At 43.2% G+C, this 21,509-nt stretch overlaps 1 protein-coding gene across 4 annotated transcripts; it reads right to left on the bottom strand.

Annotated features, from left to right (window-relative positions):
• Positions 1 to 11,162: 11,162 nt before the first annotated feature.
• rbm6 (RNA binding motif protein 6) lies at positions 11,163 to 21,456 on the bottom strand. 4 transcript variants are annotated; one of them, XM_061290936.1, is made up of 23 exons: positions 21,314 to 21,456; positions 20,573 to 20,622; positions 18,632 to 20,093; positions 18,407 to 18,496; positions 18,228 to 18,294; positions 17,481 to 17,554; positions 14,915 to 14,989; positions 14,534 to 14,825; positions 14,294 to 14,451; positions 14,118 to 14,221; positions 13,970 to 14,039; positions 13,846 to 13,894; positions 13,677 to 13,735; positions 13,495 to 13,591; positions 13,317 to 13,414; positions 12,859 to 13,161; positions 12,629 to 12,778; positions 12,490 to 12,555; positions 12,133 to 12,360; positions 11,980 to 12,054; positions 11,737 to 11,831; positions 11,583 to 11,637; positions 11,163 to 11,498 (listed from the first exon to the last, which is right to left on the bottom strand). In XM_061290936.1, exons 2-23 carry the CDS (start codon positions 20,617 to 20,619, stop codon positions 11,403 to 11,405), a joined length of 3,810 nt encoding a protein of 1,269 aa, XP_061146920.1. In that variant the 5' UTR covers positions 20,620 to 20,622; positions 21,314 to 21,456; the 3' UTR covers positions 11,163 to 11,402. The 4 variants fall into 4 exon arrangements, with proteins under 4 accessions (XP_061146920.1, XP_061146918.1, XP_061146919.1 ...); XM_061290934.1 differs by having other exon boundaries at positions 11,737 to 11,876; XM_061290935.1 differs by having other exon boundaries at positions 13,846 to 13,897.
• Positions 21,457 to 21,509: the final 53 nt, after the last annotated feature.

Below are 21,509 nucleotides of genomic sequence, written 5' to 3' on the forward strand. Positions count from 1 at the left end.
CAGCTCGATTTTCCGGCACGTCTGCAGTAATTTACTAGACCTTGACGTACAGTTTGCAAAATGACATTAAAGAAACAATAAGCATAGCTTTTTACTACTTTATGTTTTTAGAAAGTTGACTGCAGCACTCTGATGCATTTGGATGATGGATTTGAGTCACAGGCTTGCTAGTTTGAATTTCAGCTCAGGTTTCTTACCAAATAAGGCAATTTAAAAACGAAATTTTCCATTGTTGTGAATGTGAGTGTTTGTTTCTATATATTTCCTGTGAATGACTAGCGACCTGTCAACTGTGCTTCTCTTGCCAAAATTGAGCTGGGAAAGGCTCCAGCTCACCCATGAATGTTGTCAAAAGTGTAAGGACAGAGAAGGTTCATGATCATGCAAATTGACACACGTATGCTATGTGGACCTTTACCTATTCAAAAGTATCATGGAATGATAGTTTGAAATATTTACTGTAAAGAAAAGAAATCAACAACAACAAAGTTTCCGTGCCATCCTTAGACTTGGCATCCTCCCGGGAGCCCTTAGATCATGTTCAATCTAATTGCTCATTGCTTTAGATTGCGATGATCTGCTTCCTGCGGGCTAATTACGCCGTGTCAGTCACTAAATGAGGGCTGGAATGAGGCTACACTGTGTTGGCTCTGCTGCGGATTATGTCTGCGGCCCGGGCGTTATCTTGATTCCTCTGTCGTCCTTATCTGCCGAGCGTGAGCTCGCAGAGAAACAACAGCCAAAGCAGGCCGATATTTGGAGTACCAGGCATGCAACGCAAAGAGGACAAGAAGCTGGTAAATATACAAGCACGCACGAGTCATCCCTTTTGGCTATTGTGTAAGCCAGTAGGACAATGTTGCACAATGTTCTCGCAAGAGAAACATTTGGTTCAGAAACTCTCAATACGTCCTTTGTCGCTATAAGATAATTATTCAATTGTGGATTTGTATTGAATCCATCTTGTGACCGCAAAACCAGATTCTGGACTATCATTGTGCCACTATTGTTTGACATTCATTTGTTGACAGAGTAATGCGCCGTTTGGTTTGCTTTTTAATGCATATGGGAAAAGTGGTCAAAAACATCTTTGAAATATATGCTTCGTCTTCTTCATACATGTGGGTTCTCTATGTATACAGAAGGTCTTGTCTGGAATCTCAAATCGCATGAGGTCTTTATTCCTAAACTGTGAATCACTATTTTGCTCATAAACGATGACAAAGCCATCTCTAATGTCGAGCTAGGACGACACAATTGAAGCCCTATTTGTACATGACAGACATGTTGGCATAAGACTTGATTGGCGGTGACGGCTCAGTTCCCAGTCAATGTGAAGGTTTGTTTCTACATGTGCCTTATGACTGACTGGTGACCAGTCCAAGGTGTATCCCGCGGCAGTCGGACGGACGGACGAACCCTGGGCCGGTCGTCACTGTTTGTGAGCTGAATGAATCCTACTTGCCTTCACCACACCAACAAATAAATACTTGGGAATCAACACTCCATTGTCCCATCAGTCAATGACCAATAGCTTCCAGGTTATCTCGTACAAGATGATCGTCAGCGTCCAATTACGGGAACAGTAAATAGTGCCTTCTTGTTCAGTTCGCCCCACCTGTCCTAATCCGGGAACACATACAATAGAACATAAGTGACTTTATCTCGACTCATCATTTGTGGATGCGGCCTCTATCCGTCATGACGTCATGGCCTCGGGTCTTTGCACGCTATCTGCTTTACGGGTGTCGCTGGACTCTCGTTCTTTCTCATCATACTTATCGTCCCTTATCTCCCACTTCAAGCAAGAGTCACCCATCTTCGCCTGCCCTCCCCCCAATAAACATTGTCTCAGGATGCTCCCGATGCTCTCCGCTCGCTCGTAAAAGCAACCTCCTCCTTTCTTCTTCCAAAGCCGAGGCACGGAATGGAGATAACCAGCGGAACGTACCTTTGTTGTCACATGGATGGGATGAGGGTATTTTGTTAGATCTTCTGGATAGCATTGGAAGCATCCAGATTTTGTTCCACGCAAAGCCCTTTCATGCTGATGTTGATATGCGTCTTCTGGTATTTGTAAAAGTTTGAGAGGATAGCTTCACACTCAAACTTCAGCATAGTAAAGGAAGCATTTTCCACCTATAGCACCTATCGTCCTCAGGGTCATGGGTGAACTTCCAAACTCCAGACAGGAAAGGCTGGAGCTGACAACCCAACCTTGACCATGCAAGCATTTTCCACTTGGGAATACCAGCTAATTGCCATTCACATGCTAGTGAATAGACAATTTTTGTTGAATGAGGGATCCTTCCTTATCGGCGACCATTCAGTTAAAACTGAAGAGAGGGAGATCTGATGAAGCCTTTTGTTTTGATGCGCTCAGACTTCTTATCTACCAGCGAGTTGGGTGGAATCCAACCGCAGACGTAGCAGTCCAAAAAAAGGCGACAACACAATATAGGGTAGCGGTTATCATCTTGCTGCAGTCACGCTTGTCCCACGTTTGTATCGGCTCTTGTCTCCGTTGCTATGGTTACCATTATAGACATCTGAAATGACCACATGGAGACAAATTCTGTATGATAATAACCTTGTGTATGGAGGAGTTCTAACTCCAGGAGTTCAACGTCTGAATCGATCCCGTGGAAGAACCCCACTCTTCCTTCAGCATTCACCGATTGCTCGACATGCAGAATGTCAGAGACGGCGGTGTCCTTTTAGAAGTGCGAATATACTCCTCTTGTCTTTCTCCCGGCCATACCACTGTCAATTCCAAGGAAATGGCCGACGTCAGGCAATCCTTCCGGGCCTGTCGTCAGAGGACTCTGGCGGCGGCGCCTGTGAAACCGGAGAGCAGCTGGACCGACTTCACACGAGGGCCAAGAGGTGACGGAGGGATGGTTTAGCAGCGCTGTAGAGGAGGTAACGCACACCCCAAGTTGTAGGAATACCGGGCCTTGGTGTCCAGCCATCGAGGCTGCCAGCGTGTTGAGGAAAGCCAACCCGCTGCTTCTGAAACGCTCTGGTTTCCTCACAACTTGTTGCCTGGTGCTATATAAACCCCGGTATGCAGTGTTGACACCTGATCTGGACTAAAAGGGCCGCTGGAGGGGTTGTTTGCGCTCACCATTCCGCTGCTCTTTCAAGTGCTCTCCCCTCTCATGCTGCCCACATAAATCCACTGGCATGGTCACCCTTCAAGGGACCCTGGGGTGAACCTTCACGTACAGCTTTCACTCATTTTCACTCATCGCTGCTCTGGTAATGAGGGGCCACCGGGGACACCATTGGGAACACTTTGGGTCCAGGGAGTTTCCTTTCGCTACTGTAAGAAGGAATATATTTTCACTCGTGGAGGTTGCACTTTTATAGTTTATTTTCGATCAATTCCTACATTGCACTTCATACTCTGGTCTGTTGGTATGCTGCCAAATATAACCAGATACTTTTACAATTGGGAACAGAGATTTTTTTTCCTTCAAGTACTGCTCCATTTTCACTTGCGAGTGCAGCACTTCATGTTACCGAATGCCAGTCACCAGAAGACCAAAGATTTTTTGCAATTTGCTCCAGCCCAACCCTAACTAAGTATGATCTAAATTGAATGTGTGGAAAAATGCTAAGCAAGGTGACAAACCTCTAGAGCTTGAAAGATTCCAACCTGTGACTACTCTCTGACTGCAGCTCGCTGTAAAGGGATTATGAGCTGCAAGCATTAAATTATTAAACTTAACTGAGTACCATGTGAGTTTGTTGCTGAGTGAGGTCCACAGTTTGCCTCAAATCCATCACAACACACGTAAAGATCAATACCACATATTTCAGGAGCAGCCAAATGCACTTTTTTATTAAGATGAGAGTGGGGAAAAAAAGGATGTTAACCCTCTGTGTATTTTAAGAGCTTGTTTCAGGTTTGTTTGGGTGTCACGATTTGCATGTGTCCCGTTTTGTCCATCTGCGATGTTTTAAGTCGTTTGGAGTGTCACTTCAGATGCGGATTGCGTGTGTGTATGGAAGAGGAATGTGGTGTTTCCAGCTCTGAAGGGAAAACTGGAAAAGGAGCACATATTTCTCAGGAGACACCACAAAGGGGGCCCCACTTCTTTTTCTCTACTCATGATGTCGTTTATGATGTCGACACGCAAGCCCTCTTATACTCCCGAAGTCCGTCCCCTTGCATTATTTATGAGCCTCGTTCACAATGTTGATACCTCATCATGGTGGCGCAGTAATGAGCGGGACAATGAATTTAAGCGCTGTCAACGGCCACTTAAGTGAACCGGTTGCCCCCTCCGACACCAGATCCTTCTCCGTGTGTGTTTTGGATATGTTTTTAGTTTCGAGGCCCAGTTCACAATGGAGTTTCCATTTCAAATCCCCGCAGTTGAATTTCCACATTTATCTTGTGTCATTTTCATATGGCACAGTGGTACTTGGCCACATTATGCAACGGGTTATATTGCCATGTGTAAATTGTGAAGAGCAGCAAATTACACTTGCTAAATTTTTTCCCTGGATTTTTTTTTTTCCGCTTAGTTGTGTTTCTTTTTTCTAAATAGAACCACTCACGTTTGTGTTTGTGCATGTGTGTGTGTTGGCTTTGAGCATGTGCAAGAACACGCCTGTGTATATATTGCACAGCCGACAAATGAACATGTTGACGAAAGAAAAGACAGGAATGTAATGAAAGGTGTGTTGGTGGTCTTACAGTTTACAGCTCAGTGCATTAGACTTCATTTAATTTGGCTGACAACAAAATGTATGTAATAACAACAATTTGTCAGATGAAATGACTTTATGGGCTGAAATCGAAACAAATCCATTGAGAAATGAGCCTTTATGCATCCACACAATTAACAATGCAGAGCGACTTGGAGACAGCTGTGCACTGGCCATGCATCAGGCCTCCTTCTTCCAGATGTGCATGCACACTGTTGGTTTCCTGTCTCGTTTCCACGCATGCGGCAAAATAGGTGCTTGGATGAAATCATAACAGGAAAGAGCAGCCGTATACAAGCAGAAGGAAAACGTTCCGCCGTGTGTCAAACAGACACCTCGTTTTCTCAAATGATGTTTGGGGGGCCCTGAGGTAAACCCAGCCGTGGGGTTCGCCACCCTTACCAACTGCAAACACTTTGAATAATAATAATATCAATTATCTCAATGAGCTGTTCAATGCAACATATCGGCAGCTAAGGGCAATCCACCTCTGTGGATGTTTTGTTTATAAATAGCTTTTGAAAACCCATTTTCAGGTACCGTATTTTCCGCCTTATAAGGCGCACCTAAAAACCTCAAATTTTCTCAAAAACCAACAGTGCGCCTTATAGTCCGGTGCGCCTTATATATGGACCAAATTCCTAAATTCAAACTGGCCCAAAGCATTGTGTCATGAAATCAATCATAAGTGGCCCGCTGAAGACTATGAATCATGACTCAAAAAGACTATGGATCATTATTTTATGATTATAAAGTAATTTGTTCCGTCTGAAGTTGAAATAAAAAAGATAAAATGGAGAATGATTTGATTTGGATTAAAAATCTGACATGATGCATTAATGGTGCGCCTTATATAAGGATAAAGTTTTAAAATGGGCCATTCATTGAAGGTGCGCCTTATAGTCCGGTGCGCCTTATAGGCCGGAAAATACGGTAGTTTCATATACCACCAAAAGCAAATTTTTCGCGACGTAATAAACTAAAAAATATGAATTCACTACGAAGTGAAATTTGGATTTCTCAGCAACACTGGGTCTCAGTTAACAAACAGGAAGATGGTCTCAGAAGGGGTCGCGGGCATCCCGGTCCAGCCAAGCCCAGCCTGATTTCATTAGAAGGCTTAACCTTCAAAAACATAGCCCTACGTCAAGCTTTGCCCTCAGGTCTGTTTTGACTGAAACGAAGCTGCAGAAAGGTTGGCGTATTCTGTTGAGGACCAACAAAATCGGTTAAGTGTGTCGCTTGAACTGATTAAATGTTTACATTTGATGGAGTAAGCTAGTTAATTGCTTGAACCTTTCTTACATACTGAAAGCAGACATATTATGTATTTTCTTCACAATTTTAAACACTTGCCAGATGTAAAGGGTTTTGACATTCTTTGGATAAAATACACAAAGGATAAAGAATTACACTACGCATTACACATAGGTTTCATTACCGTGACAACTTTGGGGATGGAGTTATCGATACAGAATATAAACACATATAAACTAGTTCCCATGTTTCCAGACGTTTAAATTGCATTCATGCGGTTGAAGTGAAAATGTAAACGAACAAGGCGAGTGTCTCATCCAGGTGTCGCACCTTTTGCGGCCCTCATTTCCTCCCGGCCGTGCCCCTGCGATCAATGCGAGGCTTTTTCACGCCTCCTCTTCCACGTCTGCTGGCTTGATGAGGGCCAGATGTGGTCCACGTGAGGGCCCCGTGCCATCTGATGCTGTGACGCCAGTGAAGCTGTGCACTCCGGGGGGGGGTTAGGGGGGGTGGCATCCATCAACGAGGACGTGTAAAGTACACTCTGAGAACGTTTGGCCTATTAACCCTTTGTCGGACATGGATGCGACAATATTTGGTGACTGGGAAGGAGGTTCCAAATGGTCCCTCCACGCCTCATTGTGTACTTCGAGGTTAAAAGCTACAAATGTAGCATGACTCCTAAAATTTTATCGAGTAAACACACGCTTGCAAAAATTGGTGAATTTTCGAGCATGTTGATTCATTTGACAGATAAATGCCAAAACGATTGCAATAAACGACTGGTCGTAACATTTTGCTCATGTCAAAGTGCCACCATGTGCATAAAGTAAGTGTGCAGGCAAAGCTGATTGCTGGCAAAGACTAAGTACAGCCACATAGCGACAGCTGCATGATGTCATGCCTCTTGCGGAGATTGCACAGATGTGATTAAAAGCATGCTGCAGATTAAGCATGTAGTCATTGACAGAAATTCCAAATGTTAAGTGGAGCGGCGGTCTTCAACCACCGCGACATTTGGCACTGGGCCACACAGAGAGACTGAGCAAATGATGTGACAAGTTGAATATTAAAATTCAAGTGCATCCAATTGTGCCTCTCTACGTGATGCAGTAGTAAAAAAGTACGACCAAAATTTAAAAGTAAAACGTCTCAGATTGAAGACACTGACAGCAATGTTTGGCCTGTAGACGGAAAATACACAAGAAGGCCAAAGCTAAGATTCGAAACAGTGAGGTACGCAAGATAACCGTTGCACACTAGCTAACCGTTGCCCTGCCCTTAATTTTAAACTCTGAAATCAAATCCCCACCAATGGTGTAAAGCAGCACTGTCAAATTCCAAGGCTTTCATTGTGCTGAGAACACCACAAGGATGCAAGTGAAGACTAATGAATGGGCTGTCACAGAGTCGATGTCGCAGTGCCGCCGCAGACGACGTATAAATTGCTGTGTAATTTCAGACCCCGACAAATGATATTCAAATAAAGGGTAAAGGGCCGTGAGGCGTAACACGCCATCGAGGAACCCATTTGACATACGTCAAAGATGTATAATGGTAGAGGACTAAGTACATCAGACCTCCCTCTTGGGTTTCACCAGAAGACAAAGGAAGATATGAGAAAAGCTGCAAATGTGGCATGAATACCAGACACAAATAAAGCCACATGGCGGGGTATTTTTTTCAGGGGTGGAGGGCGTTTGTTTCTGTAATACAATCTCTACACTCCCTCAGCTACCTTTGCTTCATTGTAATGTTTCATAGAGATACAAAGGCATGTTCAGACCACAGTGAAAATTAAAAAAAAAAAAGACCAGTACAAGAGTAAAGTCAGATTTTACAAAAAATTAAGTTGGAATTTTACTGGAAACAACATGTATAGTCATCATTTTCAATTCCCACAAGAAGACTGTAGTATTAGGAGAATTAAGAATTAATTTGTAATTTTAGAGTAGTAAATATAATGTAATGGTTTTCAGACAATTGTCATCAGGAAAAAAATGCAAAAACTATAAGAATGTAGTTTGTAATGCTAAGAAATGTAAAAAATTACAGGAAAATTGGTTTAATTTTGTATGTCACCAGGAGGTAACTATAGTGTGAGCTGCCTATTTCTGAAAATATTTATCTGTCTGTGACTTGGTTGCCATGGCAACTTGGTCCTGCAATAGAGCAAACGGGCTGAGCAAGTGAATCGTATATACAAGAGGACTGACCAGGTTAAAAAAGAAATTAGTGGTTAAAAATGGGCTGTATTTGTCTTGGTCATAATTTATGACAATAAAGTTGTGATATTATGAGAACAAAGTAATACATTTATGAGATTTTATAATCCTACGAGAAATCTTAATGTTACATGAATTGAAAAAGTAGTAAGAGGGAAAATATTTTTTCTTACTAATGAGGAATTGCCTTTCATCTTTTTTTCTTGAACCACTGCATCTACTTATTAAATAAATACATGCAATGTATGTATTCTCTTCCCATAATAGGCCATACAGTGAGTGCGAGAATGCAGGACACAATCATCCAACTTTTTCTATGCTGCTGCTGCATTGTGCCTCCAGGACACAATGAATAACAATGAATAATTTCCAGACTATGTTTTTCATTTTCACCGCAGGAATTGGCTCCAAAGCGAGTGATTGTGTTACGGTACTTGCAAAGAAGAAAATAACCTGAAGCTACTTTTAACTGTTGGCTTGGGATGTCAGGTGAATACAAAGCCTTTGTCTTGCTCACTCCAACTTGACGCTCTTGGGACCCAACATTTCCAACCAATTGCACAGAACAACCTCCGAACTGTGACTTGAGAAACAACTGCATCATACAATAAGAAAGTAAGTAAGGACAAATTTGTTCGCACCCTGGAAATCCCTTGAAAAAAGGCCTTGGTCCTTAGAACAACTCAGATCAGATCTCAGGTCACATCCTGGTCTGTAGGCAATATGGCCATCCTTGGCACCTGACAGGAAGTTTGGTGAATTGCCCTGTGGCTGTTTTTGCTTTGCCCCCTGCAGATCTGGAGGGAATCTAGTCTAGATAGATATTTTGTCTCCTTTGGAGAGGGCAAGAAATGGTTATGTTCCAGAACGAAACTGAATTCAGGTGCTGAATTTTGAGTTTTCTGGCCAACCAATACCCAAAACCAAAATGGCTCACTTCTTGTTCAATTTCAGGTATGTTGTGTCCCTGAGACTTTGTCAAGCAATTCAATAAAACATGCAGCAGGCCACCTACCAAATTTCATTTACATTTTGGAAGGCAATTTATCTGGTCCAAGAAAATCCATCTACACATCCAGTTTCTAATGAAAAAATATTAAGACATTTCAGGAGGGACTTCGCACTGCCTTCAATAATAAACAGTGGAATGATGTATTCATCATGTTAAAGCCATTACACACATTCCCACGGGTCGTCATAACCGGGGCAACGATATGTTGACAACTTTACCGCTAACACTATGGAAATCTCATCAAAATATTCCCAGCTATGTACGCATTTACCTGGATTGACAATGTATTATCGTTTCTGCCTCATTGCTCACTCCGCCTAATATTGAATTAAATATTTAATGCGGGCCATTAATAATACACAAGGGTAAATTTGAGAGTACTCCAACTTCATGAAAAATGAGATTAGTTTGACATCATGTCATAATAATTGTGCCATAGCTTTCAACACGAAGTTTTTCTCATAACTTTATGAGATGGGCTATCTTTAATTTTGTTTGAATATGTTGAAAGAATATTATGACTTGACCTTCATATGTCCTTGGACTAAATGGCACGTGTTCAAGACAATGGACCGTTGTCAATTTGATGGGAGCTTGCCGACACTTGTCGCTCTGAAAGGATCACAGGCCTCTATTATTTGTAGGTTGCCGTGTCCTGTGGCGACAGTCAAACAAACAAAGATTGAGACATGTGCTGTGTCTTTTGTATTTACATATAAATGAACTATTTATCGCTGACATCCACACGGGTTGAGCTCGACTTTGCTTTCCCTTCTGTAGACTTCAAATTGAATCAGTTGGGGGATGGTAAGAATGATTCTCCTCTTCTTTATATACTAGATTATATACTACTTTAAGCGCAATTTAATTAATCGCAAACTAATTAATTATAGAACTTCTATGGACAACCATTCACAGGGATGTATATTTTAGAGTCTTCAATGAACTTAAAGTATGATTCTGGAATGTGTGTATTGACATTATAACCCTAACTTTGGCTTTAAATCCTGATTTGAAGCCACAACTTGAAAGCTTAACGCTGACTTGAGACGTCAATGTGAAACCTTAAATCACACTTGAAACTGATTTTGGATTGAAACCCTAACATGGGTTGACTCCCTAATTTCAAGCTCAAAAATTGGACTCTAACACAAATCCCGATTTGAAACCGCAAGCTTGACCGCACCCCACCCAAGCCCCCATTCGAGGGGAGCGTAATATGCTTAGACACTGTTGAAAAGGTGTTGCTTTCCCCCTGGCTGTTTGATCGACAACTGCAGTCCCCCCCCCCCCCCCCCCTTGTTCCAATTGCCCAGATAGAACACATACTACACACTAGCAAAGGTCAGAGTCCAGTCTTGTCATATATACCTGCAGTGTACAAGCTGTGTGAACCGCTTCATTGATTCATTGGAACTAGTTTAAAAAATATGTGGGCTGTATACTCATTTAATGCTACCAATGTACACAAAAAAAGCATTATTGCATACGAATATAGTATTGTCCTTGAAGGAAAGTAAAAACAGAAATGTGCCCAGATAGAAACTAGAGAGAGGGAGAAAATAGGCTGAGACTGAAATATTGGATCATGCTGCCACCTTGTGATGGAGAATCAAGTCTCGCAGTACAATAACTGCTATGTGTCCCTAAAGATTGTTCTCATTTAAATCCAAGAGTGTCTGTGTTGGATGATGCAAAGCAGGCCCAGAATCTTTGTCTTGACATAACATAACAGAAGCACCACAACAAAAGACTGCGCTTATTTTCATAGTTTGTGGTCTGACCCAAACCCTATCCTGTGCAAGTACACATGCTGAGACATGATTTTCACTGAATTCATTTTATATTGGTATTTAGTAGAGAAATTTACAAAATCATGACTACTACTGTTAGTAATCGCATGCAGCAACTGACAATCATGTGAAAACACTAAAAAAAGAGAACAAAAGTTGAGTTGTTTGTGTTTTTTTATGTAGAAAACAGTGCATATATAATACTACATCCACAGATGAAAAACGAGGAAAGGAAATAATACAAAAAAAAAGTTCAAGCTTTAAAACAAACTTTAACTGTGAGTCTGTGGGTGATTTCATATTTACAAGTTTAAGAAACATCGCCGGCACAACATCCATCCATCACTATCTTTGTGATGTTTTGGTTCACAATGTGTGATCGGCTTTCGAATAAAGTCACTCCAGTTCCTTGAAGCGCGCAAACATGGCCTTCCGCACTGCTTGTTTGTAGGTGGCGTGGTCCCAAGCTACGTGCTCTTTCTTCTGGCGTCTCTATGGAAATGGAATCGAAATGGGTGTAAATAAAAAAAGAATCAGTGCGGGACATTCAAGTAATGGAAGAGAAATAACACTTACGGGAGGTGGAGGTTCTGAGCCCAAACCGGGTCTTTCACTGACTTTGTTCATCTCTCTAAGGACCAAAAAAAAAAAAAAAAAAGTAAAAAACTCACAGATAGTGATCAGGGAGTAGAGAATGAAAGAGCCAAGTGGAGGTGGTGTTGAGTCGTACCTAGATCCTCCAGCCCAGCTGTTATGATGCTGCTGCGGCTGTTGATGTTTTCTCCGCTTTTGTTCTGGTGACCTGACAACTTCCCTGGTGGTCAGCTGTGTAGGGAATGTTTGGGAGACATTCACACCCTTAACTGGTTTCTAACCAATCAAAGGGCACATGTTGAAAAAACACCATTCACAGTCACATGTATCCACTAAGGGAACATCCAAACTTCACGAGACCGTGCTACATTTCACTCACTTCTTTTTCCTGGTTCTCAAGTGCCTCCAGCTCTTTCTTAGACCTCTTGATCTTCAAGTGGATCTCCATGTTTTGCTGAAAGTACAGACAACTGTCAAAAAGAGAGGACGTGCACCATGTTAGCATTAGCAGTGCTAGCAGGCAATACTGTACTTTATGCAGATCGGACAGCTGCTGGTGGCGGATGAGCGCGTCCTTGTTGGGGAACTGTCTCCTGCACAGTAAGCAGGCCATCTTCTTCCAGTCCGTCAGTTTGTCTTCTCGTACGTTGGGCGGAGCTTTGCTGATCTGACGTGATACCTCCTCCTTGTCCTCCTCCACCTCCTCGTCGCTTCCGGCAGCGTAGTCTGACGCCAGCATCCCCAGAGAGCCCATCAGTCGCTGACAACACACAACCACATGCTGAGTTGTGGGGAGAACATTCGGAGCAAATAGTTTACCCGCGCTACATTGCAGTTGATCATGGAATGTATCGCTCCTGATGAGCAGGGTTCCGTTTAACATCTTTACCTTTGACTTTTCCTCTTTTTTAAGTGGAGCAAGAGGCTTCTTGAAGAGATCCTCACTGCCTGAATTCTGTGGGTGCACAACTACGTGAATGACTTGCAAATAACGAGACCTAAAGTTTGGCGAAAGGCGTTCTCCTCACCTTCCTCTCAAACACTGCAAAGGCCGCATCAGCCGTCTTGGATTGCTTCCTGTCATCGTCCATGCCACTTCTCAGGAAAGGTGACGGGGAGCGCACGCACTCCTTTTGCCGGTTCTGGATCTTGGCCCAGCGCTCCATATCCTTCATGATCTGAACAATAAGCATTCATTCAGTCACCCATTCTCCTATACATAGACATATTTTGGGGGGACATTCATTTTGTAAACAACCTTGACAGCAGCAAGGCTTCTTGGTCTGTCATCCCTTCTTGGCGAGTCGTCATCATCTTTCCTCTCAGGAGACAGATTTCCCTGGTTGTCAGCAGAAACAGGCGGTTTGGTGGAGGCCACTGGGGGCGCTGAGGGTTTCTTCATGTCCAGAGGAGCGTCAGCTGCCGGGTTAGAGAGAATGGCTTGGTCTTCGGCCGTCATGACCACAGGCTGGTGCCCCTGATTGCCTCCGGGCACCGGAACGTATGCCTTTGTTGTCGTGTCCCAGTACAAATACTCTTGGTTCTGTGCGTTGTAGAAGTACTGTGAACAAAGATGTTAGGGTATGAGATTTGATTGATACCTGGATTTGTATCAGTACAGATCCCTGGAGGTCTCCAAAAATACAACACCTATCATACTTCAGTAGTATCTACTGTATGCTGACGCATTTGTCTCATGGTGTCTTGCAAACTCACTCTTGAGGCAGGGTCATAGTACAGGGTTGTCTCAGGGTCATAGTAGAAGCCCGATGTGGCGTCGTACAAGTAACTGGACGTATCTTGCGTCTCCGCATCTGAAGGATCAAGAAGAAAATAATTTGTAACTGATGAACATGCATGCAAACAGCCACTGGTATAAAGCGGATGTTCTTACCAAACGACTCATTGGCAGTGGCTGCAGTATCATCAGGCACATGTGCTCCGGTTGACTGGTAGGACGGATCCACGGCTTGACTGGCGTAGTCAACTCCCTATGAGATGAGATGTTACAAGAAGTCTCATGGATGGTACTTTCTTTTTTTTTTTAATTTTGAACAAAGCATCTAATCCACCCACCTGGATAATGTTGCCATCTACTGACAGAGGCGGATTACTGCTACCAGTCGGCAAACCGGCTAGGGACAAAACGGCACTATTTTAAGTGCATTTACGCTCAAGGCTACTGAGAATCACCTTTACATGGGTAGACGAATGTGTGAGTAACTGGATGCGTAAGATAACTCACCTTGCATTCCAGGAGGGGGCTGCACGAAAGGTTGCGGGTAGAATTGCTGCTGCTGAAACGCCAGAGGAAACATCAACCAACAGGTCTGATTATTTCCGTCGGCATAAATAGGAGCGCAACTGACCTCCACTGTACTGCCTGCGGGCTGATAGCCTGGGGTCAAGCTGTTTGGTTTGTCAAGCTCTCTTCGTAAACTACAACGGACAAGAAATGAAGTCCATTTGCCATAAGAAATAGTGCGACGAAGAACAAAATCTGACCTGATGACTTACTTCTGGTGCTTTAGGGGTTTGGCAACTTCTGCATACACTCTGACTCCATCAATATAAAGGGGATTGGGTTTGTTGAGGAGTAGGTCCACCAAGCGAGTCACTTCCTACAAAACAAAATACTCGCTACACAAATTGTAGAGCCAACATGGCAACATAAGCAATGCACGGCTAGGCACCTCGTGGGAATCCATGTCAACAAAGCAGAAGCACTTTGCTCCAGGGGTCTTGGCCTTGATCAGACGAACATTTCTCTCATCCAGATAAGCAAACGGATCCAAAGCTTTGAGAATGGCATCTACTGTTGTGGTGGGCTTTATATTTTTTATGATCATGGCTGTTCAGGGAAGCAAGGAGAATGCAGTTATTATATGAGTAATGGTGAATAACAGACTGATGTAACGCTTTAAAGTACATACTTTTACTGTCCTTAAAGATTGCTTTGGACTGAAGGGGATTGTGGTGAAGGGTGTTTTGGTTGCCCCAAGACTCTGCTTGCGTCTCACTTTCCTGCTGCTGAAACTGCTGGTCAACCTGCTGCTGCCAGGCCTCTGGGGTCAGGTCAGAGTTGCGCTGCCACTGGGTAGACGGCAGGGGCTTCGTGGGGCCTTTAGACGCCGACCCATTTTGGCCGGACTCAAATTCTTCTGATGGCTGATCGGGTCTGGACAACTGTGACTCCACGGGTGGAGTCAAGGTGCGATGGGATTCCTTGTTTTAAAAAAACAAAAAAGAAACATCATTTATAAGATCGACATTTAGGCTTGGTCGTTTTAAATGACACAATTGACAGGACTTACATTAACACTTCTTTGACTGTCATCTGGATGAGAGTAGCTAAGGGAAACTGTTCTAGTGCCAACCTTGAGGGAACCCTGCAACAAGAGCACACACACATAATCGAAACGAGCCCTCAAAAGGATGCCTAAAGTAAGACCAGTGACACCCAAAATGCACTGTGGCGGGGGCACTTGGGGTGCTACACTGGTCCAAGAACTGGTACCATCCTTCAAACGAAAATAAGCCCCACTGGCGTACACTACAATATTGTGGTAGCTACAAGCGAAGGCTGCATGTATTGATTGTTGTTGTATTAAATGAATCCAATTAAACTGTTTATCAAATGAGCCATCTCAGATATGCCAGACAATTGAATCAACCAACACAGCCTCAAGATGTCCTTTCCATATTTTTGTCAGTCTAAAAGTACAAGAATCAGACTCACAGAGAACATAAATTGTCACAAACAGAAACTTGTTTTGCCTATTCAGCAAGGCCACAAATTTCTCCGACTGCCAACTTAGGATTCAGGCCACGGAATACTAAAAATGTAATTCCCAAATCCTGGCTGAAGTCTCAGTCTCATACTTGTCTTGAAACACAACTTTGTCTTTCTCGGGACTTGAAAATCTTGAGTCAGTCTACAAAATGTATGCATAGTAAACCACACTACATAATACAGGCTATTCCCTCAAATTGGATCTCGAATGAAAATGACACAACAAACTAAGCTTTTGTGTATGTGTGTGCTGAACATGGCCAAAAAAAAAAAGTTGGGAAAAACAGCAGCACCAAACAATCAGGACAATCAATCAATCCATTCACTTGGATCCCCACTTGGTTTAGATAGGAGGGCAAGTCTCAGCCAGCGAATTCCATGTGTCACCAATTGACTTAAAAGAAGCTAAGACAAACTCCAGTTTTACCATTTCCATCAAATCCTGGGTAAAATAAAGAAATGGTTATACAAAAGAAAATTAGAAACCTAACAAGAAAACAGGAGTCCCCAGACACTTCTGGGAATATTTTCAAATTTGACCGGGTTTTGTGTGAATACATTTTTAAAAACAAATCATCTATGTACAGCATCAATTCCTAATGTGAATGGTTTGTATGGTAATGCCTCCAAAGATGCTGAGAAAATTCAATCTGAAGCACAGTTGCAACACCACTTTAGGAGAATCCCATGGGAGCCATGAACACAAGAAACCAAAGTGCTATTTTTAGGGCAACTTTCGAAGAGGTTCATCACCAAGGCCTTGTCATGAAAGATCTATTCTCAAACACCCAAAAACATCATGAACCCAGCTTGTGGTTCGGGTAATACTTCACCACTCCCAAGGCAAGACTACTTTCTACATAGCCTCTGTTAAAATATAACCAATCCCCACAGACAAGAACCTAACTGCAATGACAAAAAAAGAAGTACGCTTCTTTCTTGCTTATATGATGGACAAGGGTCAACAGGCACAACAACAACAAAGTCACTACGGACAGTGACTTGATCAGCCAAACGTTTCTCTCATCCAGATAAGCAAACGGTTCCAAAGCTACCATGGCAGTAATCGACCTGACATCAATTAATCGATGTTATCAATATTTTTTTTCAACTGTCAACTTGCTGTGTAAGCTTTCACCTCCAAACAAGCTCACTCACACTTCCCCCATCGTCCTCGTTTGCAACGATGGGGTGACTGCAAGCTTGCCATGTTTTGTCGATGACAAATTTTACATTATCAACCACCGGTTGTCTCTACAGTATATTGTCTGTCTTTGGTGATTTCGCTCACCGCTAGCATTAGCACTTGTGCTCTTGTTATATCTGAATGACACCCCTGTGTTTTGCAAGTGACCGGTTTAATTTATTTTGTAAAATAGCTCCACACACTTGAGAAACCGCTGACGGTTTGCAGTGCCCAACAACCACTTGTTCATTTCGGATATGTGTCCGGGTTGCTCTTGCAAACGCACGTGAATGGCATTACAATTTCCATTTCGCAATGACAAAGTGTACATAGCAAATGATCTGAGAAGTTAAGTTTACTTCATTCCGAATGTTCGACATGTCTAGAGCTTTGTGGCAACAGACTTTTGTTAGCAGTTCCCTCAATGACATGAAGAGCTCAATACTACATCTGGCACTAGTAGTAATAACTCGTGCTTTGTGAAAATAGGGTTGCCATTCTTCACAGTCATCATTAAAAATAACCAAGACCATTCTTGGCACGTCCCACTGGGATGAGGCCCCGGGGAAAACCCAAGACACGCTGGAGGGACTTAGGATCTTGGGATTCTCCCTGAAGAGCCAGACAAAGTGGTATTAGAGAGGGAAATCTGCCCTTCTCAGCTAAAGGCAGGGTAAGCGGAAGAAAATGATTGGATGGATTTAAAACTCTAGCGATTTAAAACTTTGTCTCGCATTTGTTGAAGAAAAACAGTAACAGATTCCTCAATTTCTGACGACCTAGAAAAGTAAAGCCCACCCCCTGCCCAATTCTCTTTGTCCACAATCTACGAATTGCCCTCTCGACCCCTCGTAATCCTGTCGGGAGAGGCGGCCTTGGTCGAGTGACGAGGATAGGCCACCTTGTTGGACTCCATGAAGCGGACTGCATCCTCGAGGTTTAAAAACTCCACATAGGCCGTATCAGAGCTGTAACCTGGGGACAGCATTTGAAATACAAATGGGTTTTTGTTAGTCAGTTCCAGTAACCACAGTCGGCCCGCTATAACATAAGAAGATAGCAGTGCGTTAACACATCGAAATGAATGGACATTTCTCTGCGAGGGAGTTTTAGTTAACCACCAAAATACTGTACCTTCTCGGGAACACTGCATGTTTATGTCTCCTGATAACTGACAATCTTTGGCAGGGAAAGCTTTGATTAAAGCCTTCAAACGTTTAAAAGGGATATTTCGACAGCAGTCGCCACTTGTGTGGTGTTTGGGTTCATTTCCTTTTGTTCAGTCAAAACAAAGAAAATATCCCTAAACAGTTCCGAGTATGCGCACAAAAAACATTTACTCTAATCTAAGGTCTGACAAAACTACATAAACGTCTTTGAAGGACACACAAACACACACATGAATCACTCCGACTGAATGTTCTCCAATTGCTGCCCAACAGAGATGGCAAAATTGGCTTTACAGACCACCGCCCTCCCCGCCCCGCTTTGTAACGGATCGAGGATCACACAGGCCAAAGACAACAAAAGCAACCATGAAGATCAAATAAGGAAGCGTGCAGCGGTGCGAGCGTCGAAAGAGTGTAAAAATCGAGGGACACATAAGCGATCGATTGCCCCAAAACAGTTCCACAAGTTCAGTCTTTACCTGGGATGTTTTTAATCTTCATCCCTGGTTGTGGCACCCCACCTGGCACTGTAATGGCACCTAGAATCTGGAAACAGAAAAATAAGGCAAAATGCTCTGAGCACCTCAACACACAAATCTTCTAGTATGGTAATAAAAAATAAATTAAGATTTAAAAACAGATGAGTGTGTTTGATTACCTGCTCCATCGTCGCAGTCTTTGGAATGCCAGTTATGGATACTGTTGTGGAAACTTTGCCTTCCACTGACGAGCTTCTGTAATCTTGATCCTTTTATAGAGGTGTCCAATAAAATCCGTCATGATCAAAATACAAGCATGAGAATTGATCTAGAACTCTGACGGCTATATTGAACTGATAGTTGATGAGTCGTCTATTCATTTTAATGACTAAAAACAGACTTGCCTTAGAACCTGATGCAGTGAATTGCGGATGCTCCTCTGGTTTGGATTCCTCAATCAGTGGTGTCCCCTGCAGATCCTCCTGCTTGTACTCAAACATGTTTGCAGGAGCTGTCCGGTAATCAATGTCTCTGTAGTCTTGGTCTCTGCTTTGAAAATGCTCCATTTCTGCCATCTTACCCAGAGTCTGTCCTTCACGGTGTGTGATACCTTCAAGTCCTGTAAAACTATTATTTGGCTCCACAGTCTCACGAGTTGACTGGTTCTTATGGAAATTTTCACCAATCGTGGAGTTACCCTGACTCTGTTCCGTGCTTCTTTTTGCGAGCCAGCGATTACTTTCAATTCCTCTTCCCGGAGCGACAGAGGGTGGAGTTCTTTCTTGTGTAGAGTTTCGACTAAACGGAGGGCGATCCATTTCAACAAAGTGATCGGCACGAGGGAAGCAAACATCTTTGCCTGGAAAATTAATAGGCGGCCTATCCTTGTTAACAAATGCTGGTGGACCTCCACTGGTGGCATCCCTCCTAAAACCTGCTGGGTGGGTGGACTGAGAACCACCTTCCATACCTTCATCTGAAAGAGGAGGTTTATCCTTTTGTCGGCTCTTCCATTCCTCTGCAAGAGTCATCTCTTCACCGCTCCTATAGTCCATGAGGGGGCTACCACTTGATTCTGGACCCTTATTAATTCTGGGCTGGTCTTCGGGATGCTTGAAGTCGGATCTTTGTGGCCCGCTAGCATTGGCAGGTGGGCCAGCGCTCGGCCTGTCTATTGGAGGGGCATCATTTCCAAACCTTAAAGGAGAGCGATCCCTGTCTCGAAATTCAGGCGGTGGACAAGGGCGATCTCTGAAGTCCATATCCGCCTCAAATCCACCTCTTGAATTCAAAGGCGGTCCTCCTCTTCTATCTATGTCCCCCATCCTCCGTTCATTGGGAGGCATGTCCATGTTAAAACGACTGTCACCGTCAATACCCATTGGAGGCCGCATTCCGCGAAAATCATTCTTGTTCTCTGTTCTGTCGACGGGAAACCCTCTTCTCCCATCCGTGTTGGGATTATTGAAGCGAGGCACATCACGAAACATGTCCCTGTCCCTCATGTCCATACATCTGTTGTTTGGCCCCCATGTTGGAGGATCTCTGCCTCCTCTACCAAATCCTGAGATACCCTGTGAATTCATCAAATTGTCTCTGGGGTTTCCATCAAACTGCCCTCGGAAATTTAAATTTGGACCAGGGCCAGATCTGAAATGATCTCTGTCCAGACCTCTGCCACGCGTACCGCGTGGATCCATGTCATGTCCCCACAGTGGTGGACCTTCCAATCTTCTCATGTCCATCGGTGGTGGTAGATCCAGAGGACCCATTGGGCCCATGGGTCTCATATTCATCCCATCTCTACCCCAAAAATTAGGCATTGGATGATCTCTTCTCCCAAACATTTCTTCGCGGTGATTACCTCTGCAATGAGGTTGATCATAATTAATTGGTTAACAGCATAAAACAAAAAAGTTGTAAAAAAGTTTACTGCTTAGTGCATCTTGTAAAAACAAATTCATAAGTTTGATACTAATATACTGCTTAAAAACAGCCTTTTAAGTAACTCGTAGTAAAGCTCCCTCAGTTTACTTATTCATTTTTACCCCTACATGAGAACCAGAATTGAGAATCATTAGGAACCGGAATTGGATTGAAGAACTGGAAGCGTAACCTACATCTTCCAAATTCCAATAATGCCTAACTCTTTTTACTTGTTGCATTTCATAACCACAAAATGTCAAATGTTATAAGCCAAGGACCTCCTATATATTTGTAATGTTTGCTTTGGAGTCATATTAATCTACGTATGTAATACAGAGCAGTGAGGCAACATGGTCAAAATTACAAAAGCAAAACTGAGACACTGGCTTTTTAAATATAGCAAAGAGCAGTTTACTTACCTAAACGGAGGTCTTCCCCTTGGTCCTTGCCCTGGTCCATTCCACATTTTCTGTAACGGGTTTACAGATAATCTTCATTGTGGGGGTATGTTCCAAATCCTCAATACAACATTTAATAAAACATTTTCTAAAGATAAGTATTGAGCGTCCCCAAACACTTCCATTTGTTCTAAATAAATTAAAATGAACTAAAACGTAATGTTGCTAATAAAGGAGTAACGTACGGTATTTTAACATGTTGCAGAACAGCCACATAATGTTTAAATCGCATATGCTATTTATACATATAACTTAAGTGCTTGGGCATGTGGACACACAACAAGTCGACGTTCGTATAAATATGAGTGGCACGCTCCAGTGAGGCTTAAGTTGTATTTATTTAGGGGTGTCTGCTCGTGTCAATCACTGCCTGCGTGCTTTGCTAGCAGCGAGCTAAATAAGAAAGGCCCGCTAACGGTTGATTGGGCAATCAACGCGTGGATAAACGGACTTAAACGCCACAAATTCAGACGTGATCGATATCCGAGTGGCGTACAACTGCAGTATGACTATTTATTGTTCATTCACGTGACGTTAGTGTGAGCGTATACGTCGCGAAGCGACCAGCGTTAGCATTAGCTTGGCAGCTATTCCCGTTGAAACGCTCAGTCCCTTGAGCAATGCTCACATTTGGAAATGGAGCAGACTAACTAAGATATTTCTGCGTAACTCGACTAATTGTAATTATGATTATTCACTCACCTCAGCCGCTCTCACGGGTCGTCGTCAATGAACTCCGCGCAGGGTTTACGGCGACAAGGTACCAAGAGCTGCGACAACCTGCAGGGAGTCACGTGACTGACAAACGCAGCGGGAGACTTCCGGTAGTCGTATGAGTTTTTGGTTTACGTCATTGCGAGGTATCTATCCATCTGTCTATCGATCTATCTGTCCATCT

This window comes from Syngnathus typhle, linkage group LG11 (assembly GCF_033458585.1).
Source record: "Syngnathus typhle isolate RoL2023-S1 ecotype Sweden linkage group LG11, RoL_Styp_1.0, whole genome shotgun sequence".
Classification (NCBI taxonomy): Eukaryota; Metazoa; Chordata; class Actinopteri; order Syngnathiformes; family Syngnathidae; genus Syngnathus; species Syngnathus typhle.